The following is a 23,691-nucleotide window of genomic DNA, read 5'->3' as shown; positions in this document are numbered from 1 at the left end:
CTCCCGAAAGCAGCTGGCCGCCCCGGGCACTCAGCAGAGCCAGGCAGAATCTCTGTCCCCCCAGGATGCTTGTATAACCCTGGAGGCTGGGCCCAGAGAGGCCGGTTAACTGGGGGAATGGCACCAGATTGAGACTCTATCCCTGGCCAGTCCAAGGAAAGCGACGGCTGGGAATGCTGTGGGCAGAGGCACAGAGAAGGCGTGATGGGGAGAGGGGAGTTGGATGTTTCCTCCGGTGTCACGGCAGGAAGCTCCTGACTGCCCCTCACTTCTGTGGAGTTGGTCAGGTTCCTGCAGAGGGGCACAGGAGATGGATCCGGAGAGGCGCAGTGACCTCAGGGCCAAATGGCAAGGCGAGAGACGGCCTTGCAGACCTTCAGAGTTGCCAGGGAGAGAGCACAGTGGGGCTCCGGATTGGATTCCCGGCACCTTTGAGCCTCGGACAGTGCAGTCCCCGGGAGCACTGCTTGGGCACTCTGAGCACTCCTCCCTAGAAAGGACAAGGCTGGGAAGGGAAGTGGGAAGTGGCTGGTACTGAGGGTGAGCCCTGCCTGACAGCCATTGGCTCCATCAGGATGCAGCTCAGCCTTCCTGGGTCAGTCCTGCCCCGAGCTGGCCTGGCCGCAGTGGCCTCTCCTTCCTCTGCCTCTCATGGCCTCACCCACCATGCCTGCCTCCCCCTAATCGTTTTTTAATAGTCCTCCCGCCTTCCATCCTGCTGCCCTGGGCATCCGCTTCTACTCAGAGACTAGGTTTGGGCCTTTTTTATTTTTTTTAGGGGAGGGGGCAATACCCAGCCATGCTCCAGGGCTACTCTTGGCTCTGCACTCAGGAATCACTCCTGGCAGTCTCAGGGGACCATATGGGTTGCCGGGGAATTGAACCCAGGTCAGCCGCATGCAAGGCAAACGCCCTACCCGCTGGACTATCGCTCCAGCCCCAGAGACTGGAGAAGGTTTTTGCAGAATCGGGCCCTTGTTCCAGGCGCCCTTTGGGCTGTGTCCCCGGCCCGGCCAAGCCACTCATGATCTTGCTCGTTAAATGTCATTAGGAACTTGATTAAGATGGTGGCAGGGTTGTTGAACACTTGCCTGGAGGCGCAGACGAGTGCCATGTTCCGTTAGATCTCTTGTCAAGGGCTTCCAGTTTACAGGAGAGGGGGTAGGGGTGGCAGAAGCCCCGGGTGGCTCCTGTGTCCGCTGGAGTGTGAAAGAGTCCATGATCCCGTCCTCAGCTGCACCTCCCACTCCCACCCCTGGAACCACGGGGTCCCCTGGGGTGGCCCAGGAAACCCAGCCCCCAAAGCCTGAGCAGCTGCACCCTCGGGTACCCATCAACCACCTACGCAGCCGGTAGGACCCTCCGGGAGATTGTTCCGAGCACAGCCTGGGGACCAGACACCCAACGCTTATAAGATGGATAAAAATAAACCGCGGGAAGGGCTCCCCAGCTCTTCCTAGCCGCCCGGGAGCGTGCTGGTGACCGTAGCCCCTGTCCTCTGCCCCACAGATCTCTAAGCAGCAGGATGCTGGTGCGGCACCCAGGATGGCCCCGCTGGACGCCGAGCTGGAGCACATCGTCCCACCCTGGGTCCTGGCCCCCTGCCGGGCCCGCTGCCTGGTGGCCTGCGTGTCCCTCCTGTGCTTTGCACGGAGCTACGACGGCGACTTCGTCTTCGATGACTCTGAGGCGATCGTGAACAACAAGGTGGGCACCCCGCGCCCCTCTCCTGGCCGAGCAGCCGGGACCAGCCGCCCCCTCCTGGGTGCGGCTCCCTCAAACCCCACCAGGGTCCCGGCTCCGCCCCAATGCTGCCCCCCACCGGAGAGCCCAGTGGGGTCCCTGAAGTCACACCCGTGCAGACGAGGGAGGGGTCGGCTGGTAGGAGGGAAGGGAAGGGGGTGGGGAGGGCGCAGGAAGAACACAGGGTTGGAGGGAAAGGCCAGGAAACACCACTCTCGGCCTCTGCCCCGCCACCCGGGTTCCGTCCCTCCCCGCCCGGCAGAGGGATGCCCGTCAGAGTGACAGGCGGGTGATTTCAGTGTCATGAGACATTTCCAGACCTTTAGCTGAGAGCTCAGGAAACCGGTGTAAAGTGCGCAAGTTCCTGCTGCAGTGACGGAGGGGTCCCGCCTGCACACGAGGGAGCCGGGCCCCCTGTGTGGCCGCAGTGAGTGGCTGCACGGGGCCACTCGCATTCGCTGCAGCCCCAGCGGGCTGGCTGCCGGAGAGTGCCAACCTCTGACCCACGGCGGGCCACCCCCCACCCAGCACCCTCCTCGGGCTGACTCAGCACCGTGCCGCCCGCTTGGCGCCCTGAGGCAGCTGCAGGGGAAGTGTTCTCCTGCGGGGATGAGAAGGGAGAGGACATGGTTCTCCTCGGGAGGAGAGGAGAACCCCCGAGTCCGGGCGGGCCCTCGGGGGCATCGGGGTGCAGCAGGGGTGTCAGCAGAGGCGAGTGCAGCGGCTCTGTGTAGCAACACTGTGGGTGTTTGGAACGTTGGCGTCCCCCTTCTCCCAAGTGGACGAGTCATTTTCCTGCTGAAAGCTGGAGGAAAACTCTCGGGACAAACTTATATTTGAGGTGGGAGCAGGTGTGTGTGTGTGTGTGTGTGTGTGTGTGTGTGTGTGTGTGTGTGTGTGTGTGTGTGTGTGTGTGTGCGCGCGCGCACATGCATGCGCATGCATGTGTGCGTATTTGTGTGTTTATGTGAGTGTGTGTGCATGTGTGTTTGAATGTGTGTGCGCATGCATGTATGTTTGTGAGTATGTGTGTGTACACGCGCATGTGTGTATGTTCATGTGAGTGTGAACATGTGTGTTTGAGTGTGTGTGTATGTTTATGTGATGTGTGCATGTGTGTATGAGTGTGTGTGTGCGTATGTTTATGTGTGCGTGTGTGTGTTTATGTGAGTGTGTGTGTGTGTGTGAACACACTCGCCCCAGTGACTGCAGATGCCTTGTTTGTCACACCGTGGCAATGGTCTGGACTGAGGTACCCGCTCTAGCAAGGTCAGCGCGTGCTTCCTGCTCAGGCTTGTCCCTCCTCCTTGTCCTCGGGCCCAGCTGCCAGGCCTCATCTCCCACTTAGGGCAGAGGAAGGGAGCCTTTCGCCGTGAGGGCAGACAGTGTCATGGCTGGGTCGGCCACCGCCTGCCTTTGTTACCGAGCGTCCCCGGACAGGACCTTATTTTGTTTTCTGTGTCCGGGGTCACCGAGGCTAGGGGAGGGAGAGCGAAGACGGGGTGTGTTCTGTTTTTGTAGTGTTGTTTCGCTGGACGCAGGCCTTGCTTCTGCAGGCCCGGCAGCCAGCTCCACCCCCGACTCTGTCATCTTTGTTTTCAAATTTCATTCTTTCTGTTGATTCGTTTTGGGGGAGACTGCCTGCTTATTGGGGGCTCAGGGATCACCTGTGACAGGGCTCAGGGGACCACACAGGGTGCCGGGGATTGAACCCGGGTCATCTTGCGTGCAAGGCAAGTGCCCTACCCACTGGACTACCTCTCTGGCCCTCGTCATCTGCTCTCTGCTTTGCTGAGCCTTGAACGTATGAAGCGTTTACTGGGAGCTTCCACCAGAGGCTCCTGGGCCCGAGCAACAGTACGGCAGTCGGGCGACGGCCTTGCGGGCCTCCAGCCTGGCTTTGGTCTGCGGCATCCCTTGTCATCCCCTGAGCATGGCCAGGAGGGACCCCTGGATGCTGAGGCAGGAGTAAGCCCCAAGCACAGCTGAGTGTGACCCCAAAACAAACAAGCAAATCTTTCAGGGAGGGGGACTCCCAAGCAGTGCTCAGGGAGGGTGGGCGAGACGGGGAGGGTTGGTCATTTCTGGCAAATCCTGACCACCAGGGCCATCGTGGCGGTGCTCAGGGGCCCTCCACAGTGCTCAGGGCGCCCTGTGGTGGCAGGCAGCTGTCCCGACTGGCCAGGCGGGGCTGGGCGTGAGCTCTGTGGAGGGGGCTGGGGGGCGTCATCGTTCTCATCCTTCCGGCAGAGGCGGCTGGCGGCTGCAGTGCGACTCGGGCACACTCCAGGCCTTTGTGCAGGGCCGAATGAAAGGCGCTCCTCGGCCTGGCCCGCCGCCCGCGGCCCCGGGAACAGCCGGCCGCCGCCTTTCCCTGCTGTCGGCACTGGCTCCCAGATGCCTCCTTGGAGTGCGGAGTCGTGCCGTTGCCTGTTCCTCCCTCTCCTGCAGGGGTGGTCGTGCCCGAGACTCAGGCCCAGTGGGTTTTCTTGGTTTGGGGCCTTTTTTGCTTCCCCCAGGAGCCACGGGGCGGGGAAGCTGCTCTCTCTGCCCAGGGCGCCCGCTGCGTGCCGGCAACCCCCTAATCAAATATTGAGGGCTTCGGCATCAGATATCGAGGGCTCCTTCGTCCTGGCGCTTGTTTCCTAGTCCGCGGGGGGACAGCACCTCCGCCCCTCCCCGTTGCAAGGGATTCAGGTTTGAGGTTCGTCCAGGACCAGCCCAGCTGGGGGTTTTTTTTTGGGGGGGGGCGGTTGGGAGGCAGGGGCTGCGTTCACGACCGTTCAGACTCATCCCTGACTCTCGGGGGGCCCTGGCAAGCCTCAGTAGCTGGCCCCCTCTCCCCACCCCTGCCTCGGTAATGGAATTCAGTCTCAGCGGCTGGTGGGGGAAGGTCCAGCCTTTCCGCAGGCCCCAAGGAGCAGGTGGTCACTGGCTGTGCTGCGTGATGGGCCCCGTGGGCTTCATGTCTGTCCGCTCTGAGGGTGGGTAAATGCCCTGGGCCGTGGGGAAAGGAGGATGAGCACCACCCCCATCCCCGTTCACTCACTCAGCAAACATTAGGCGACTTCAGTATGCACGCAGCCCTGCAGAGCCCCAGCCCGGGTGGGCTGCCCACAGTGTGACGGGGTTGCCAGCTGCCCCCGTGTCCTGTGTGAAGGCTGGCGGGGTGGGACCAGCCGGGGGAGACCCAGGAGACAGGCTGCGGGCCCAGGGCCCGAGCCCTGCAGCGGAGCGGGCCCAGAGGGCAGCGTTTCCCGGCCCTGGCCAAGGGCACCAAGGATGGGCAGTGCCTAGCCCAGGACTGGAGGAGGCGCGGAAGGAGAAGGTGCAGGAGGGAGGAGAGGAGACGAGGCGGGGGCCGGGAGGAGAAGGTGCAGGAGGGAGGAGAAGAGACGGGGCGGGGCCTGGAGGAGGCAGCCCCTGGACCCCCGGCGCCTGTGCACCTTCCCGCAGGACCTCCGCGCAGAGACCCCTCTCGGGGACCTGTGGCACCACGACTTCTGGGGCAGCCGGCTGAGCAGCAACGCCAGCCACAAGTCCTACCGGCCGCTCACCGTGCTGACCTTCAGGTGAGGGCACGGGCCAGCGGGGGAGGGGAAGGGGGAGGGGTGGCACCAGCTTCGTCCCAAGGCAAGCGGGTGTCCCCGGGAACCAGCTCAAACCGCTCACCGGAAGGCGGGTGCACTCAGCACCCTCCTCTCTGCACTGGCCCTGCTGGGCGGGAAGGGCAGGTGGCCCTGTGGGGGTGGGACCCGGGGCCGAGCATGCTCTGGGTCCTAGAACTCTTCACGTCAACGGTGTTTAGAGTCAGGGTGTCTGGGCGGCCGATGGAAATGTCCAATAAAAGGATTGGACTGGAGACCGTGCAGAAGTCAACGCCTTGCCCTGCCCACTGTTTAGCCCCCGGCCCCCCACAGGCCACCCCAGGTCCCGCCAGGACTCAGCCCTGAGCACCTCCAAGTGTTACCCCCAAACAAAAATCAATGCAGAAGGGGCTGGAGTGATAGCACAGCAGGTAGGGCGTTTGCCTTGCACGCGGCCGACCCGGGTTCGATTCCCAGCATCCCATATGGTCCCCTGAGCACTGCCAGGAGTGATTCCTGAGTGCAGAGCCAGGAGTGACCCCTGAGCATTGCCGGGTGTGACCCAAAAAAAAGCAAAAAAAAAAAAATCAATGCAGAAACCAAAGATGAGGGCCAGAGAGATAGTCCAGCAGGGAGGGCTCTTACCTTGCACGTGGTGACCGGGCTCCATCCCTGGTATCCCGCTTGGTCCCCTGAGCACCTCCAGGAGTGACCTCTGAGAGCAGAGCCAGGAGGAAGCCCTGGGCGTGGCTCGAAAACAAAATAATAATCAGAAGAAGAATGGCCCGCTCTGCTCCCAGCTTTCTCCCCAGGCCCGTTGTCCTGCGGCTCCCTCTCTGTGTTCTGGGGCGGACTCCCCGCCCTGCAGCCCCCCCGCCAGGACGGGCACTGTCTGGACAGTCCCCCTAAGCCTCTTCCTGCCCCTGCTGTGCCCACATCGGGCACCCCCCTCCCCTCCAGGACTGACCACCACCAGCCCCAGGACTGACCGCCACCAGCCCCAGGACTGACCACCACCTACCCCAGGACTGACCATAACCAACCCCAGGACTGGCCACCACCTACCCCAGGACTGACCACAACCAACCCCAGGACTGGCCACCACCTACCCCAGGACTGACCACCACCAACCCCAGGACTGGCCACCACCTACCCCAGGACTGACCACAACCAACCCCAGGACTGGCCACCAGCTACCCCAGGACTGACCACCACCTACCCCAGGACTGACCACTACCTACCCCAGGACTGACTGCCACCAACCCCAGGACTGACCACCACCAGCCCCAGGACTGACCGCTACCTACCCCAGGACTGACCGCCACCTACCCCAGAACTGACCGCTACCTACCCTAGGACTGACCACCACCAGCCCCAGGACTGACCACTACCTACCCCAGGACTGACACCACCAGCCCCAGGACTGACCACCACCTACCCCAGGACTGACACCCCCAGCCCCGCCCGGACGGACCCCTCTGCCCAGCACTAACTGCTTTCCCCCCCAGGATTAACTACTTCCTCTCCGGAGGGTTCCACCCCGCCAGCTTCCATGTGGTCAACATCCTCCTGCACGGGGCCGTCTCGGTGCTGCTGCTGGACGTGTACTCGGTGCTTTTCGGGGGGCTGCAGTACTCGGGCAGGGGCCGCCGGCTGGACCTGGCCCCCCGCGCCTCACTGCTGGCCGCCCTGCTCTTCGCCGCACACCCAGTGCACACGGAGTGTGTAAGTGTCCTGGGCGGCATGTTGGTTCCCTCGAAGCTCCGCTCGGGAGGCCCCGGGCCAAGCCTGCGCTGAAGCTGGGGGCGGGGGGGGGGAGTGTCCCCTACTGAGTGACCAGCTCGGCGGGAAGGTGTCCAGCAGCCGGGAGCTCAGGTTCTCCTTGAGTTGAGAAGTAGCTGTTTGCTTGGGGCTCTGGGAGGGGGTTCAGGGACCTCCCGGGCGACACTCAGGGGGCTCAGGGGCCAGGAAGAGCTGGGGTGCACGGGAGCTGGGGGCCCTGCAGAGTCCAGCAAGCCATGCAGAACTGGGGGCGAGGGAGCCGTGCAGAGCCCGGTGTGTGCTGGGCCGATGTTCCAGCCCGGACCCCCCAAAAACATCTCTAAGGCCAGACTAGAACATCCTGCAGGCACGTGGATCATTTCCCCGGAGACAGGATCTACTGAAGGGTTCGCTTGCTCATTTGATTTTATTGGAGCGGGCCCACGGCCAGCAGTGCTCAGGGCTTCCTCCAGCTCTGTGCTCAGGGATCACTCCTGGCAGGCTCGGGCACCCCTGGGTGCTGCCAGGGACCGAATGCTGGTCAGCTGCAGGCCGGCAGTGCCCTACTCACTGTGCCGTCTCTCCGGCCCTGGCTCTAGAAAGAAATTCTTTTAAAGGACTTTTCAAGTGTCCTCGGGCCGAGGAGATGATGCAGGGATTAGAGCACTTGCCTTGCACGTGGGCGGCCCTGGTTCGATCCCCAGCGCCAGGTGGTCCCCAAAGTGGTACCAGGCACAGCCCCAGGGGCTCATGGGCACCCCGGGATGGCCCAGGTGATGGCTGGCATGACGGGGTCCAAGCAGGACCACGGTATCAGAGCTGCTCTGCGGGTTGGCTGAGAATCGAGAGGGGCTCCCACCCGCAGGGGACCCTCCAGCCCACCGCCCCCCCTCCCCGCAATGACCCGTAACTGTCGGGCCCGTTGAACTGAGACCCACACCATTTCTTCCCTGCCCCCCCTGCAGGTGGCCGGTGTGGTGGGCCGAGCAGACCTGCTGGGTGCCCTCTTCTTCCTTCTGTCGTTCCTGGGCTACTGCAGAGCCTTCAGAGACAGTAAGTGTGTCTGCGTGTGGAGAGGGGGCCTGCCCTGTTCAGGCTGTGCCTGTTGCTTGAGGGGGCGGAGGCCTAGAGGTTGCTGGCCTGCAGGGTGCCTCTCTCTGCTCCCTAGCCTCTGTCATCCATCCTGGGCCTTTGTTCTCAGGAATTAAGGTGGAGTTTTGCTTCTGGAATTGTCAAGGAAGAAAACATTTGCTTGGCGCTGGAGCGATAGTACTGTGGGTACTGTGGGGAGGGCGTTTGCCGTGCACGCAGCTGACCCAGCTTCGATTCCCAGCATCCCAGAGGGTCCTCAGAGCACCACCCAGGGGTGATTCCTGAGTACAGAGCCAGGAGTAACTCCTGTGCATCGCCAGGTGTGACCCCCCCCCCCAAAAAAAAGAAAGAAAAGATTTGCTTATCTTATATTAAAACATCTTGGTGGAGAAAATTTAAAGCTGGGGCGGGAGCGATAGTACAGCGGGTAGGGCATTTGCCTTGCATGCGGCTGACCCGGGTTCAATTTCCAGCATCTCATATGGTCCCCTGAGCACCGTCAGGAGTGGTTCCTGGGTGCAAAACCAGGAGTCAGCCCTGAGCATCGCTGGGTATAACACAAAAAGAAAAAAAAAAAGAACCTAAATTCTAAGCTAATATTTTTATGTGTGTGTGGGGGGGGGGGGGGTCACACCCAGGTTTGCTTTCCTGTTCACGCGCAGCCTCTTCGGGAAGGCAGAGACCCGGCGCCTTATTTCATCTTTGGAAAAGGGGAAGCGCCCTCACATGCCCTGAAAGTCATTCTGGGCCAGGCCCTGCATCCAGCCCTGGGTCGGGCGCTGGGTCGTTGTCCTGGAATCCTGGAGACCAGGAAGTCCCTCTCCTGGGGACTGAGCAACTTCGGCTGGACCCTCCCTTTCTTTGTTCTTTCTCTCCCCCTGCTGTGATGACTTAGCAGGAGGTGGGGGTGTCAGGGGCTTCCCTCACTGCAGGCAGGAGGCCAGGGGCTGCCCCCCACCTCAAAGTGGCCCTTCCCTCTCCCTCCCCCCTTGGCCCTCCTCTTCCTTGTCTTGATTGGGCGATGCTGCTCAGGGCTCTGTGCTCGGATCACTCCTGTCCGTGCTGGTGGGGGGGCATATGTGACGCTGGGGGTGGAAGGAGGGTCCAGGGAGGCGACACAAACGCCTTTCCCCGTCCCTGGCTCTTCGCTGTCTCTGGGATGCTACCCTCTCGGTCCAGTCTCTCCCTTCCACCCTGCCTTCCTCCCTCTTCTCCCCACCCCTGCCACCTTCTTCCCTCCCCACCTCCTCCCTTCCCCGCCTCTTTCCTCCCCTCCCCTTCCCCTCCTTCTCTCCCCTTCCCTCTTCACCCTGCACATTTCCGCATAAGCCCTCTGGCTGCACTGAGGATGGAAACCTTGTTGCTGAGGATGGAAACCTTGTTGCTAGATAACAGCTCTCGCCACTGGCCGTCTGCTCTTGTTTCCTCTCAGAGGAGCCGGCCTTTCTGTAGCACTGTCTGTTTGCTCCCAGGTCGGGCCGGGGTGGGGGGTGATTCCTGGCATTCCGAGGGCCTGTCTCCAGCTCTGTCCTGACACACAGACAGCCAGCGCCTTCCCTCAGTGACAGTGCCCCCGCACTGCTGGGGACAGAAACAGCCCTTCCCCTCAGGGACTTACAATCTCGTATTTTTATTATTGTTGTTATTACAGATAATAACGCTGCTCATGGTTCAGACTTAATTCTTAGAGTATTTGACCTGATTTTTAGTTTGGGGTCTGAGCTTAAATTCAAAGAAAGGTCCACCAGTTGCCGCAGATAAACTTCAAGTCTGCGGAAGGCTCTCAGCAGAGTAGATTTAAAATTTCTTACAAGGACAAAAACGTTGAATCCTCTGAAATTAATGATTTAAATAGATAAAAAGCTTCATCCCGGGAATACATTTTTTTTGGTATTATCTCACTGGCTTTCTTTATAGCTCAGATGTCTCTATTAGAAAGCTCTTGACAATTTTTAAACTGCCTGGGCTTATTAACAAGTAATTCTGCACTCACCTGTGGAATCCTGACATTTTCAGAAAATGGAAAAAAAAAATCTACTCACATAACCTTTCTGTCTGCCTTTTTTTTTTTTAAGTGCCAAATTGAATATTTCCAAGCTAGATCTTTGGCGGTGTAATCTTTTTTTTATGAAAGGAAATGTCTTTCCTTTGGAAAATGCACATTTTCTTAGCAACAGTCAGGCGAAGGAAATGGCTTGGTCATCATCGTCCCCAGCCCTGAGCAAGGAGCAGCCCCTCGCCGTTGCTGAGAGTCGCCCCAAAACCAACAGAGGGGAAGAGAATGGGGGATAGGATGAAAAATCGTGAATGGACTGGTTATTATTATTATTATTATTATTTTGCTTTTTGGGTCACACCTGGCTATGCACAGGGGTTACTCCTGGCTATGTACTCAGGAATTACTCCTGGCGGTGCTCAGGGGACCATTTGGGATGCTGGGAATCGAACCCGGGTCGGCTGCGTGCAAGGCAAACGCCCTACCTGCTGTGCTGTCGCTCCAGCCCCTGGTTATTATTCCTTGTGTCCGTGAAGAAAATCAGTCTTCTGGCGATGAATGATCCTAACGACATTTACTTCCATCCTGGTGTTATATTTAGCATTGGAAATGGCCTCTCCCCATGAGGGACCCCAGTAGAGTCACTGGAACCAGTGCTTGTTAAGTAAGGCCCTGCAGATCCTTGTCTCATGGGATTCAGGACATGGAAGAGAAAGAGAATTAATCTCAGCAGTGAAGGGGGGCGGGAGGAGAGAGTGTCCCCGAAGGAAATGAAGTGGCTGAGTCCAGCGGGCTGCGGAGATCCCACGGGACTAAGGTCCCTGCTGGGCCCAGCCCAGGCCTGGCATCACGGTCCTCTGCGCGTAGTCGGGGGCAGCCTGGAGGGCCCCCAAGCACAGCCAGAGGGTCGCAGTTCACCCTGGCCCTGCAGGAGACTCACGTCACCCCACTCCCCGTGTTCTCTGCTTTTTCTGTCGGGTGAGAATCACCGGGAGAAGCCCCAGGTGAGCCGAACATTGCTTGGCAATGCCGTCGAAAAGAACCTAAATTTGGGGCTGGAGTGATAGCACAGCGGGTAGGGCATTTGCCTTGCACGTGGCCGACCCGGGTTCAATTCCCAGCATCCCATATGGTCCCCTGAGCACTGTCAGGAGTAATTCCTGAGTGCATGAGCCAGGAGTAACCCCTGAGCATCCCTGGGTATGACCCAAAAAGAAAAGAAAAAAAAGAACCTAAATTCTAAGCTAATATTTTTTTTTCGGGGGTGGGTCACACCCAGAGATGCACAGGGGTTACTCCTGGCTCGTGCACTCAGGAATTACTCCTGGAGGTGCTTGGGGGACCATATGGCATGCTGGGAATTGAACCCAGGTCGGCCGAATGCAAGGCAAATGCCCTACCCACTGTGCTATCGCTCCAGCCCCAACAAAAAAAAAGAATTTAAGGTTCACACTTCGAATCCAAGGCGCCTCCAAAAACTTCACCTTCGCCTAGATTTGAATGTACACTCTCCGAATCGAAGGCACACGCCTCAAATCTCTCGGGTATATCCAGATCTTGATGTGCATGCAGAGAACTCTAGGCTCAGGGCCAGGATGCCAGGGCCACACCCGAGGCTGGACAGTGCACGCTTCGAGTTTCTGGGGCGCGCCCAGCCAGCCCGCGTGACGTCGATGTTGCTCTACACTGGCAGGTCACAAGGAGGGAACACACCGCACGTGCTGGGTGCTGCTGAGCGTCCTCCTGGGGGCCGTGGCCATGCTGTGCAAGGAGCAAGGGATCACCGTGCTGGTAAGGCCCAGGGGCACCCCGCAGCTAGCCTGCAGCCAGAGGCACCCATGGGTGCCAGGGCTCATGCAGGTGGGAAGGTCCTGGGGCCAGAGCAGCTCCTGGAGAGGTCCCACAGAAAGGTGGGAAGAGGGGTCGAGGGGTCGGCATTTCCAGAGTGCCCTCCTGCCCCCGGGTGGGGCTGAGTCCTGAGCCTGTCTTGGGTCCAGGCCCGCAGGGGCAGGAGCTGCAGAGTCAGAAGTAGGGGGGAGGCTAGTCCTCCTAGGGCTCGGGCGCTGTGGGATGGGAAGTGTGGGGGAGGGCTCTGCATAGCACGTGTGCACATCGCTGCCATGCTCCGGGGGAGGGTCTCCGTCTGCCCCCCAGCTTCTCCCATCTCCTCCCAGTTCCGCCTCCCTTTGTGAGAAGGGAACTTAGGGGTGAGGGCAGCCGTAGAGAGGTGGGAAACAGCAGCAAGGATGGCAGTGCTCCCCCCAACAAAAAGTGATTTGGGAAAGCAAGAGACCTCACACTTACTGGGGGTGCGAATCAAGGCAAAGGGCAGTGCTTTTCTTCACCCACAAGATGTAAAGGTGAGGAGCTAAAGCTAAGTGGGGTGCAGAGACAAGACAATACCCAGGGGTACTGGTTTTTGGTTTTTTGGTTTTGGGTTTTTTTTTTTTTTGCTTTTTGGGTCACACCCAGTTATGCACAGGGGTTACTCCTGGCTCATGCACTCAGGAATTACTCCTGGCGGTGCTTGGGGGACCATATGGGATGCTGAGAATTGAACCCGGGTCAGCCGCGTGCAAGGCAAACACCCTCCCCACTGTGCTATCGCTCCAGCGCCCATGGGTACTTTTTTAAAGTTTACTCTAGATCCGAAGAGTGAGCCAGTACAGTACCACAGCAGGGTGTAAGTCTTACTGGACAGCTGCCCAGGTTCAATCCCTAACACCGGATATGAATCCTCAAGCACCGCCACGGCTGGCCCGAGCACCTCTGGGCATGGTCCCTGAAGTTTCTTAATTAAAAAAGAAAAAAACAGAACAGATGTTGACTCGAAGCCAGTATTTCTGAACGTTGGCATTACTGACTTTTGAGGCCAAGTCATCCTTCCTTTAGAGGGCGTGTCTTGCGCATTGCATTGACTGCCCAGCCAGCCTGGCGTCCCCCCTCTAGAAGCCATCAGTGGTTAGTGAACCCACCCTCGGTCATGGCCACCTGACATAGCTCCAGACTTGGCCAGCCTCCTGGGGGGACAGAGAACCACAACCCCGAATCCGAAATTCTCAAAATGTAGTTTGAGGCCCTATCACTTCTCCAGAAGCTTATTAGAAGTTTAGGATCTTAAGTGAAGGGGAAACAAAGACTTATTCTCTGACAAACAATAAAATTGTAGTGAAGGATTTGATGTTGAAACTCTCTATGCATAAAGCCCTATCATTAACAATATTGGAAGACCCGAAGCCTCAAATAAAATGTTTTTAAAATACTAGTAAAATAATGGGGCCAAATGGACAGACCAGGGGGTAAGGTGCTTGCCTTACATGTGGATGACTCCATGTTCAAATCTCAGCATCATATATGTTCTCCAGAGCACTGCCAGGGAGTGCTGTTGAGTACAGTGGCAGGAGGAACCCCTGAGTATGGTAGGATTTTTCTTAAAAACAAACAAAATATATAAAATAGAGTTCATGTACTTGGAAGTGAAGATAGAATAAAAACACATCTTACTAGGGTTGGAGAGATAGTATCGCGTGTAGCGTGTTTGCCTTGCGTGTGGCAGAACTATGTTTGTTCCCTGGCATCCCGTATGGTCCCCCAGGCACTGCCAGGAGTAGTTGCTGAGTGCACAGCCAGGAGTAATCCCTGAGCACTGCTGGATGTGGCCCCAAAACAAACAATAGCAACAACAACGACAACTATACACTCACACATATACACGCACACATATTCAAGTAAAGTCATGTGTCACCAGAAACAAGCTTTAGGACAGTTAGTTAAAAAGGGGTGGAGAGGCAGCTCCGCAGGCTGGGGTGTGCTGTGTGTGAGGGAGGCCCAGCCTGTTAGCCCTGACCCTGAGCACCCCGCCAGGAACGGGACTCAGCATTGCTGGGTGTGATCCAAAGACAGAAGAGAAAGGAAATTTAAGGGGGAAAAAAAAAAAGACCTGAAATGCTATTCATAGCATTGTAAATCACAGTGTCTACATAAAAATTTGGGGAGAAAAAAAAAAGACAATAAAATTTAGGGTCTGAAAAAAGTAAGGAAGTACTTTAAAAAGTAAAGAAATCTGCCTACTGAGTCAGAATCTCCCATCCCAAGCCTTCAAGGTGACTTTGCAAACTGTTGGGAAACAGCTTTTCCCCAACGTGCCCAGAAACGTTGCGCACTGGGTCCGGGCAGACATGGGTCAAAGGATGACGGGCACGTGGAGAAACCACTCCAGGGGGCAGCTGGTGGCCGCTCACTCTAGTGCCAAATACACACCGATTTTATAGGGGGTCTGGGCTGAAGGGAGTGGTCCAATCACATAGAGTTCGGCATTACTGACCTGTCACCTCTCCAGCTCCGCTTTGCCTGGGCCCAGTCCCAGTTAGGGCTGGATGCTGCAGTTAGGAATGACTCGCTAAGCGAAGGTGACAGTTCTTAGGGGGGTGGGTGAGACGCAAGGCCGGATGCCTGGTGCTTGTCAAATGCACCAGACACTCCCTACTCGGGTCGCTGTGCAGGGACAGGTCTTATCTGCTCTGGCACCTGTTGCCATGCTCCACAGCGAACAATGAGATACAACTAAGAATTAGGCTGGGGGCTGGAGAGAGAGGACAGTGGGTAAGGGGCTTGATTTGCATGTGCCAACCCAGGTTCGATCCCGGCATCCCGAAGTAACCCCTGAGCATCACTAGGTATGACCCAAAAGCAAAACCCAAAACCAGAATTATGTTGGGAGCGGTTAGCATGCGGCTGAGACCCCACTTTATCTCTGGCACTGCATAGGACCCCTGAGCACCATCGAGAGTGGCCGTGGAAGGGCTGGAGTGATAGCACAGCGGGTAGGGCGTTTGCCTTGCACACGGCCGACCCGGGTTTGAATCCCAGCATCCCATAAGGTCCACTGAGAACCGCCAGGGGTAATTCCTGAGTACGTGAGCCAGGAGTGACCCCTGTGCATTGCCGGGTGTGACCAAATAGGCAAAAAAAAAAAAAAAGTGGCTGTGGAGCAGGTAGCCAGGAGTAAGCCCCTGAACACCTAGTCTTACGAATTAGGTCTACTTATACGGAGAAAAAGATACAATGAGAACAGAACATGTTGACGGAGGGAGGAGTTGTGGCCGGTTCGTTGGGCTCCGACCTCCCTCTGCCCACACACTTCAATCTCCCGTGGGGCCAGGTGACAGATATGATGATCCATAGGAAGACAGCAGCAGCTCAGCAGGACACTCCTGCCTTCCAGGAGCTGCTTCAGAGCCAGGGAGGAAGATCCTGTCTGACGCACCGACATCACGGGCGCCTGCGTGGACAAGACCAGGATGCTTGTCCCGCACCAGCCCCGGGATTGGATGATGAGCGGCTCACAGCCTCTCTGGGAGAGGGTCAAGTGGAGATGTCAGCCTCGCTCAGAAAGTCACAAATTATCGCTGGCTTCAGACGCTTCCTGGTCTTCTTTGCCGCAAAGCTCCCAGAGGAAAAGGACCCCTCCCCCATGACATTAGCCTGTGGCGGCTGTGGCTGTAGGCATGAGTGACCGCTGACCACTCTGTTCCTGTGGGGTGAGGATTCTGTTCCCTGACGCCGTGCTGCCAAGTATGGAAAGTCGGTGTCTGTGACTGTTCAGGAACCTGCTTGATCAGAAACTAGAGGCTCAGCAGCCCTTTACACTACGTCCAGTGCAATGTTGATCCGCCAGATCATTTACTAATATGAAAAAGGTTCATCAGGGGCGGGGGGAGGGGGCTGGAGCGATAGCATAGCGGGGAGGGCATTTGCCTTGCATATGGCCAACCCGGGTTCGATTCCCAGTATCCCATATGGTCCCCTGAGCACCGCCAGGAGTAATTCCTGAGTGCAGAGCCAGGAGTGACCCCTGAGCATCGCCGGGTGTGACCCAAAAAGCAAAAAAATAAAAGAGAGAGAGAGAGAAAGGAAAAAGAAAAATGTCCATCGGTGCCAGGGCCAGGGTAATAGCACCCAGGGCCAGGGAGGGCACTTGCCTTACTCACGACTTACCCAGGATCAATTTCCGACATCCCATCTGGTCCCCCAAACCTTCCAGGGGTGATTCCTGAGTGCAGTCAGGAGCCAGCCCTGAGCACTGGCAGGTAGGGCCCCCAAACCAAACCAAACGTCAGTCAGTGCATGCGCCTGCTTCGGCAGCGCGTACAGTAAAATTGGAACAAAACACTCCCAGTGCCCTCCAGGCCTCCGTCCATGCTGAGGGGTCGCAGTCCTGCATTTGGGCTTTCCCCCACGACTCTGACTTTCTCCCATACCCCAGAGAGGTGTGTGGAAGGTGCCTCGGTGCATCTTGGCGCCAGCCGGGACCAGTGTTAGTGTGTGCCAGAGAGGGTGGTCTGTGAGGGGGGGGGGGGGCCCACCGTGGGCCCAGCCGGAGGAATGAGTACAAATGGTCACTGCCTTAGACGTGACGCGGACTTCATTTAGAACAGGGGAGAGGGGGCCAGAGATAGTACAGCACTTGTCTTGCACGCGGCCGACCTGGGTTTGATCCCCAGCATCCCATAAGGCCCCTTGAACACCACCAGGAATGGTCCGTCCCTGAGTGCAGAGCCAGGAGTCAGCCCTGGTCCTTGGCTCGAGTCCATGAGCCCGAGGTCCAGCTGGGTTGGTCTGACGTGGCTTTGTTTCAGTAGTGGTCTCCAAGTAGTGGTCTCCAGTGGGGCTGGAGCAATAGCACAGCGGGGAGGACATTTGCCTTGCATGCGGCCGACCCGGGTTCGATTCCCAGCATCCCATATGGTCCCCTGAGCACCACCAGGAGTAACTCCTGAGTGCAGAGCCAGGAGTAACCCCTGAGCATCGCCAGGTGTGACCCAAAAAGCAAAAAAAAAAAAAAAAAAAACAAACCAATAGTTGTCCCCGAGACCCTGTCGTGGACGTTGGGGGAGAACTTCCTGTCGATGCTTTGCTTCTGCTTCAGCTGCCTAGAGGCACTCGGCGAGGACCACTTTGTTACATCAGTTAATGGACTGGTTTGGGTTTTGGGTTTTGATTTGGGGGGGGTGGGGTAGAGGTAGCTTTTCGGGGGGTGGTGCATACCCAGCAGAACCTAGGGGAGTCTCATGGCACAGGGCCCCACACAGCACCAGGGACCAAAGCTGAGCCTCCTGCGTGTAACCAGCCCTCTGAGCTGTTCCCCTGACCCAGAACTTTTATAGAAAAGGGGGAAAAAAAACAGGGAAGAGGGTCGGATGGGCGCAGGGGTCTCGTGGGTTCCCCAGTTTCTAGTTGCCTGTGAATCCCTCTCATGCACTTGCACGAGGATGTTGACAGTGCGGTAACGGAATTAGCTAGATAATGTGGTGTGACTTGGCTCCAGGCTCTGGTTTTGGAGGCACACAGGCGCTGCAGGTGGGCCCCGGGGTCTCCGTTGGGGTCTGATCCACTGTGCTGTCGGCTGGCGTCAGGGATGGAGCGGAGTGTAATTATCTCCTGGTCGGAGTGCGGCCCTGACGCTCCCTCTGCTTCCTTAGGGCTTCAGCGCCGTCTTTGACCTCTTGGTGATCGGCAAGTTGAACGTCCTGGACATCTTCCAGAAGCTGCTGCACAAGAGCAAGTCGGTGGAGGTGGGTACGGCCCGAGTGTCGCCAGCCCTGGACAAATGCCCCGCCCTGGGGGGTGGGAAATGCCGGTTTTCAAAGGGCTTCTTTGGACTTTGAGCCGTGACCCAGCCGGCAGCCCCTTCCTGCCCACTCTCAGGAGGGCGGGACCCCCGTGGTGCCAACGTCTGCACTGTCCTTCCAGATCCTGGGCACGCTCAGGAGCGGCGGTCTCCTCTCCAGGATGGGCCTGCTGGCGGCAGGGGGCGCCGGGCTGCTGTACGTGCGCTGGACCATGATGGGCACCGGGCCGCCAGCCTTCACCGAGGTGGACAACCCCGCCTCCTTTGCCGACAGCATGCTGGTCCGAGTGAGTTCAGAGCGTCCCCCACCCCCCAACACACACCCCTACCTGTTTGCATGACTTTTTGTCCCCCTGAACTCTCAGAAACTCTGTCCCCTTTGTCACAGGGTCCCAGCCCAGCTCACCCTCGTAATCCCTAAGACGTCGAACCCCTCCAAGCTTTCTTTGCCAGGTTCTCCGAGAGGGGAATGAGAGGCTAGGGGCTGCCTTGGATTTTGTTCCAAGCAGAACAGTGGGTCCAGGGCTAGAGCGATAGCACAGCCGGTAGGGCGTTTGCCTTACACGCGGCCGACCCGGGTTCGATCCCCAGCATCCCATATGGTCCCCTGAGCACCGCCAGGAGTAATTCCTGAGTGCAGAGCCAGGAGGAACCCCTGAGTATTGCTGGGTGTGACCCAAAAAGAAAAAAAAAAAAACAGTGTGTCTGTCCATTCTCCCCTGGCCTCCTGGAAGTGTCTCTTTTGTTAGCAGAAGCAGCCGGGCCTCGCCATGTTCTGGCACAGTTATCGTGGCTACAGCCGTGTCCTTAGAGTCCAATGTTGAGATTCCTTCCGGTGACAGCGGCTTTTCCCGAGACCAGGGTGTCAGCCACGCATCCTCACCTACCTGTCCTCTGGGCGGCCAAACCAGAGTCCAGGGCTCCCACAGGGCCCTGCATCCTGGGAAGTTTTTCCCCTGGGCTCACCTTCGATGACAGAATGCCTGGTTCGACCAGAAGTGGAACCAAGGGCACCCCCACGTCTGGTGACTTCACACGTCGCCAGCAGCGACTTCCTGCTGCTGCTCCCCTCAAACAGAAGCCTGTGGATCCCTCCAAAAAAATGAAAGAAAGAAAGTGGGGCTGGAGTGATAGTACAGTGGTTAGGGCGTATGTCTTGCACGCGGCCTACCCGGGTTCGATTCCCAGCATCCCATATGGTCCCCTGAGCATCACCAGGAGTAATTCCTGAGTGCAGAGTCAGGAGTAACCTCTGAGCATTGCTGGGTGTGACAAAGAGAGAGAGAGAGAGAGAGAGAGAGGGAGAGAGAGAGAGAGAGAGAGAGAGAGAGAAGAAAAAGAAAGAAAGAAAGAAAGAAAGAAAGAAAGAAAGAAAGAAAGAAAGAAAGAAAGGAGAGAGAGAAAGAAAGAAAAGAGAGAAAGAAAGAAAAGAGAGAGAGAAAGAAAGAGAGGAAAAGAGAGAGAAAGAAAGAAAAGAAAGAAAGGAGAGAGAGAAAGAAAGAAAAGAGAGAGAGAAAGAAAGAAAAGAGAGAGAAAGAAAGAGAGGAAAAGAAAGAGAGAAAGAAAAAGAAAAGAGAGAGAGAAAGAAAGAAAAGAAAGGAAGAAAGGAAAAGAAAGAGAGAAAGAAAGAAAAGAGAAAGAAAGAAAAGAGAGAGAAAGAAAAGAGAGAGAGAAAGAAAGAAGAGAGAGAAAGGAAAAAAAGAAAGAAAGATAGATAGGGAAAGAAAGAAAGAAAGAAAGAAAGAAAGAAAGAAAGAAAGAAAGAAAGAAAGAAAGAAAGAAAGAAAAGAAAGAGAGAGAGAGAGGGAGAAAGAAAGAGAGAAAGGGAGAAAGAAAGAGGGGCCAGAGCGATAGCACAGCGGGTAGGGCGTTTGCCTTGCACGCGGCCGACCCGGGTTTAATCCCCGGCATCCCATATGGTCCCCTGAGCACCGCCAGGAGTAATTCCTGAGTGCAAAGCCAGGAGTAACCCCTGAGCATCGCTGGGTGTGACCCAAAAAGCAAAAAAAAAAAAAAAGAAAGAAAGAAAGAGAGAGAGAGAGAGAGAGAAAGGGAGAAAGAAAAGAAAAGAAAGGAAGGAAGGAAGGAAGGAAGGAAGGAAGGAAGGAAGAAAGAAAGAAAGAATTCGGTGGTTGTTTTTGCAAATCCAGCCCCCAACCAGTGTCCACTCTGCCCGCCCGACAGGCCATCAACTACAACTACTACTACGCGCTGAGCGCCTGGCTGATGCTCTGTCCCTGGTGGCTGTGCTTCGACTGGTCCATGGGCTGCGTTCCCCTCATCACGTCCGCCGGCGACTGGCGGGTGGCGGCGCTGGCCGCCCTGTGGTTCTGCCTCATCGGCCTGACGGGCCAGGCCCTGTGCTCGGGGGACAGCCACAGGAGGAGGTGAGCACAGATGCCCTTCAAGCCCGGGGGTCGCCCTCAGCAGCACCTGGAGGGCTGGGAGCAGTTCCTTCACTCAGAATCCCCACCCGGCCGTGAGTTGCCGTGGGCTGTGGCCTCGGCGTGGGGGTGCAGGGCGGCCAAGCTCCCCTCCCCCTTGCCCGGACACCCTTTTCTCAAGGGGTGGCCAAGAGTATTTATGGGCAGAGCCCGAGGGGGTTGTGGATGTGTGTGGGTGCACGGCACTGCAGAACTGCCCTCCGCTGAGCCACAGGACAGCCGGAGGGCGCTTGCCTGGCACGGGGCTCACCCTGGGTTCCATCCCTGCAGCCCAGAGGGTTCCCGGAGCACCGCCAAGAGGGATCCCTGAGGGGCTGGAGCGATAGCACAGCGGGGAGGGTGTTTGCCTTGCACAACCTGGGTTTGATCCCCGACATCCCATAGGGTCCCCTGAGCACCGCCAGGAGTAACTCCTGAGTGCAGAGCCAGGAGTCACCCCTGTGCATCACTGGGTGTGACCCAAAAAGAAAAATTAAAAAAAAGAGGGATCCCTGAGCTCAGAGCCAGGAGTTACCCCCGAGCAGTACCGGGTTCGGCCCCATAGCTAACACAAATAAAAACAAGGCCAGAGAGGCTGGTCCTCTTTCTGGTGGCACTGCCAAGTCCTGAGCCCCTGCTCGCGTGAGGCCGCAGCCCCTGCCGTCGCTCTCCAGGGTGCTGACGCTGGGCCTGGGGCTCCTGGTCATCCCGTTCCTGCCCGCGAGTAACCTGTTCTTCCGCGTGGGCTTCGTCGTGGCCGAGCGCGTGCTCTACCTGCCCAGCGCGGGCTACTGCGTGCTGCTGACCTGCGGCTTCGGGGCGCTCAGCCGACACACCCGGAGGAAGGTACCGCCCCCGCCCCGCCCCGCCCCCCGGGCCCCGGGGCGCCACCCTCTGCGACCCCGCACCAGCCGCTAACCCCGAGGTCTGTCCCCCAGAAACTCATCGCCGCCGTCGTGCTGGGCATCTTGCTGCTCAACGTCCTGCGCTGCGTGGTCCGGAGCGGCGAGTGGCGCAGCGAGGAGCAGCTGTTCCGGAGCGCCCTGTCCGTGTGTCCGCTGAATGCCAAGGTCAGCCGGAGGGGGCGGGGACGCGGGCCCGAGCAGGGGAGTTTTCTTTTTCTTTTTTCATGGTTTGGATGACAGATTCGAATTCAGCTTTGTCCAAATCATCCCAAGAAAACGGAGAGAGGGGTGGCGGGAGGGACATTGGGGACATTGGTGGTGGAGAATGGGCACTGGTGGAGGGATGGGTACTCGCTCATTGTACTTCGTGTCATCACGAAAGTATGTAAGTCTGCAATTGTATCTCACGGTTTTTCATTAAAAAATTTAAATTAGGGGCTGGAGCCATAGCACAGTGGGTACGGCGTTTGCCTTGCATGCGGCTGACCCGGGTTCAATTCCCAGCATCCCATATCGTCCCCCGAGCACCGCCAGGAGTAATTCCTGAGTGCAAAGCCAGGAGTAACCCCTGAGCATCTCTGGGTGTGACCATCCCCCCCCTCAAAAAACATAAAATTTAGGGACTAGAGCAATAGCACAGCGGGTAGGACATTTGCCTTGCACGCGGCCGACCCAGGTTCGATTCCCAGCATCCCATATGGTCCCCCAAGCACCGCCAGGAGTAATTCCTGAGTGCAAAGCCGGGAGCAACCCCTGTGCATCGCCAGGTGTGACCCAAAAAGCAATATATATACATCAAATTTAAAAAGAAAAAAAAGAAAAGAAATGGTGAGAGCCAGACTCTGAAGGAGACGCTCAGAGTACTTCATCACGTGTTTGTTAAACCACAGTCAAGTGTGAGGGCCGGAGAATAGGACAGTGGGCAGGGCGCTTGCCTGGCACTCGGCTGACCCCAGGTTTGATCCCCAGCATCCCGGAGGGTCCCCTGAGTCCGCCGGGCATGATTCCTGCGTACAGAGCCAGGAGTAAGCCCTGAGCATCGCCAGGGGTGGCCTAAAAATGATGATAACAAAAAACACTTCCAAGTGCCAGCCCCAGTGGGAAGCGCCGAGTCCCCGTGTCACATGAGGTGGCCCTCCCCTTCCCCGTGGGGCCGGTTCCCTCTGAGGTAGGGGCAGAGGGGTCATGCCACACTTCCGGGGTAGAGTGGCCGTGGTGCAAAAGGAGGCACCCGTTTTGAAGCCTGTGGAAACCCGGGTCGGGCCAGAGCAGCACCAGCCTCCTGCCACCTGCCCATTGAAGATAACGGGCTAGGGGCTGGAGCGATAGCACAGCCAGCAGGGTGTTTGCCTTGCATGCAGCCGACCCGGGTCTGATTCCCAGCATCCCGTATGGTTCCCTGAGCACCACCAGGAGTGATTCCTGAGTGCAGAGCCAGGAGTAACCCCTGAGCATCGCTGGGTGTGACCCAAAAAGAAAAAAAAAAATGATAACGGGCCATTGACGAGATGAAGGGACAACAGTTTGGCTCACGGCAAGCCTCACTGAGACTGTGGCGGGGAATCCTTTAGTCTGCATGGAAGAGGGGGGCAGAGATGGAGCCCTGTGAGAGGGGGGCGGTGTGTCTAGTGGGTGCAGTGCGGTAGGAATTTGTTTCATCTTTTGTTTCCCCACACTGAGTTGTCCTCATTCACGGTAGCCTTGAAGCCTCTCTGCGCGAGTGGCAGCATATGGTGCCCGTGTGTCCACCCGTGTTTCACGGTCCCGCCTCCGTTACCCCCACGGTCCCCTCCTCCTCCTCCCCTTGGCCGCAGTTCTCTTGATCGTGGTGAGGATGTGTTTCACTGGGGATCGGCTCGTCCCTTTGTTTCCTCTGTGTAGGAGCAGGCTTGTCCGGCCTTAACCGCGCTCTGGCTCACCCTGAGACCCTCTGTCCCTCCATCCCACCCAAACCGCTGCCCTCTGCAGAACGGCGCCCTTCTCCTGGCTGAGAGCGTCCCTCTGTGACTCTCCTGCACAGTGTCTTGGCTCGTCTGCGTAGGGGCCTGTTTGTTTTTCCTTTTTTTCCTTTGAACACACCCTGTGATGCTCAGGGCTTCCTCCTGGCTCTCACTCAGGAGTTACTCCTGGCGGCACTTGGGGGAACATCTGGGTGCCAGGGAGCAGACCTGAGTCTGTCACGTGCAAGGCCAGCGCCCTCCCCGCTGCACTATCACTCCAGCCCCCCGCCTGTCTTGAGTCGCCCGGCCCTTTGCTTCACCGTCTGTGTCTCTTTGAGTGATGTGTGGCATGTTTTAAACTTCCAGAGTCCTCCTGGGTTTCTTGTGAGGCCTCAATGCTGTAAGGCACCTGGAGTGCCTTGGCACAGCCCTTCACCCTGGGCTGGTGCTCAAGCTCTCAGAGGCTCCTTTTAATTTTGGTCACACTAGATGACAAGAAAAGAATGTCCTTGGCTCCAACGGAAAGGGACACAAGGCTTCGATGAGAAGCGTTTTCTTTTAGTAAGATCATTATTACCAAGTAATTATACGTCCTCTCTCTCGGACCACTCACT

General features: G+C 57.5%; 1 protein-coding gene across 1 annotated transcript in view; it reads left to right on the top strand.

Annotated features, from left to right (window-relative positions):
• Positions 1 to 23,691, top strand: part of TMTC4 (transmembrane O-mannosyltransferase targeting cadherins 4) — a 46,902-nt gene that overhangs the window by 3,452 nt on the left and 19,759 nt on the right. The window contains exons 2-11 of the mRNA XM_055140444.1: positions 1,510 to 1,707; positions 5,200 to 5,315; positions 6,839 to 7,055; positions 8,057 to 8,144; positions 11,873 to 11,970; positions 17,661 to 17,753; positions 17,932 to 18,096; positions 19,994 to 20,196; positions 20,907 to 21,078; positions 21,171 to 21,302. Of these exons, the coding sequence (XP_054996419.1) occupies positions 1,546 to 1,707; positions 5,200 to 5,315; positions 6,839 to 7,055; positions 8,057 to 8,144; positions 11,873 to 11,970; positions 17,661 to 17,753; positions 17,932 to 18,096; positions 19,994 to 20,196; positions 20,907 to 21,078; positions 21,171 to 21,302 (1,446 nt within the window). The 5' untranslated portion in view covers positions 1,510 to 1,545. The remainder of the gene's footprint in view (positions 1 to 1,509; positions 1,708 to 5,199; positions 5,316 to 6,838; positions 7,056 to 8,056; positions 8,145 to 11,872; positions 11,971 to 17,660; positions 17,754 to 17,931; positions 18,097 to 19,993; positions 20,197 to 20,906; positions 21,079 to 21,170; positions 21,303 to 23,691) is intronic.

The sequence above is a fragment of the Sorex araneus genome, chromosome 1, assembly GCF_027595985.1.
Source record: "Sorex araneus isolate mSorAra2 chromosome 1, mSorAra2.pri, whole genome shotgun sequence".
Taxonomy (NCBI): domain Eukaryota; kingdom Metazoa; phylum Chordata; class Mammalia; order Eulipotyphla; family Soricidae; genus Sorex; species Sorex araneus.
Note: the sequence above shows the minus strand (reverse complement) of the source record. Positions and strands in the feature narration are given on the sequence as shown.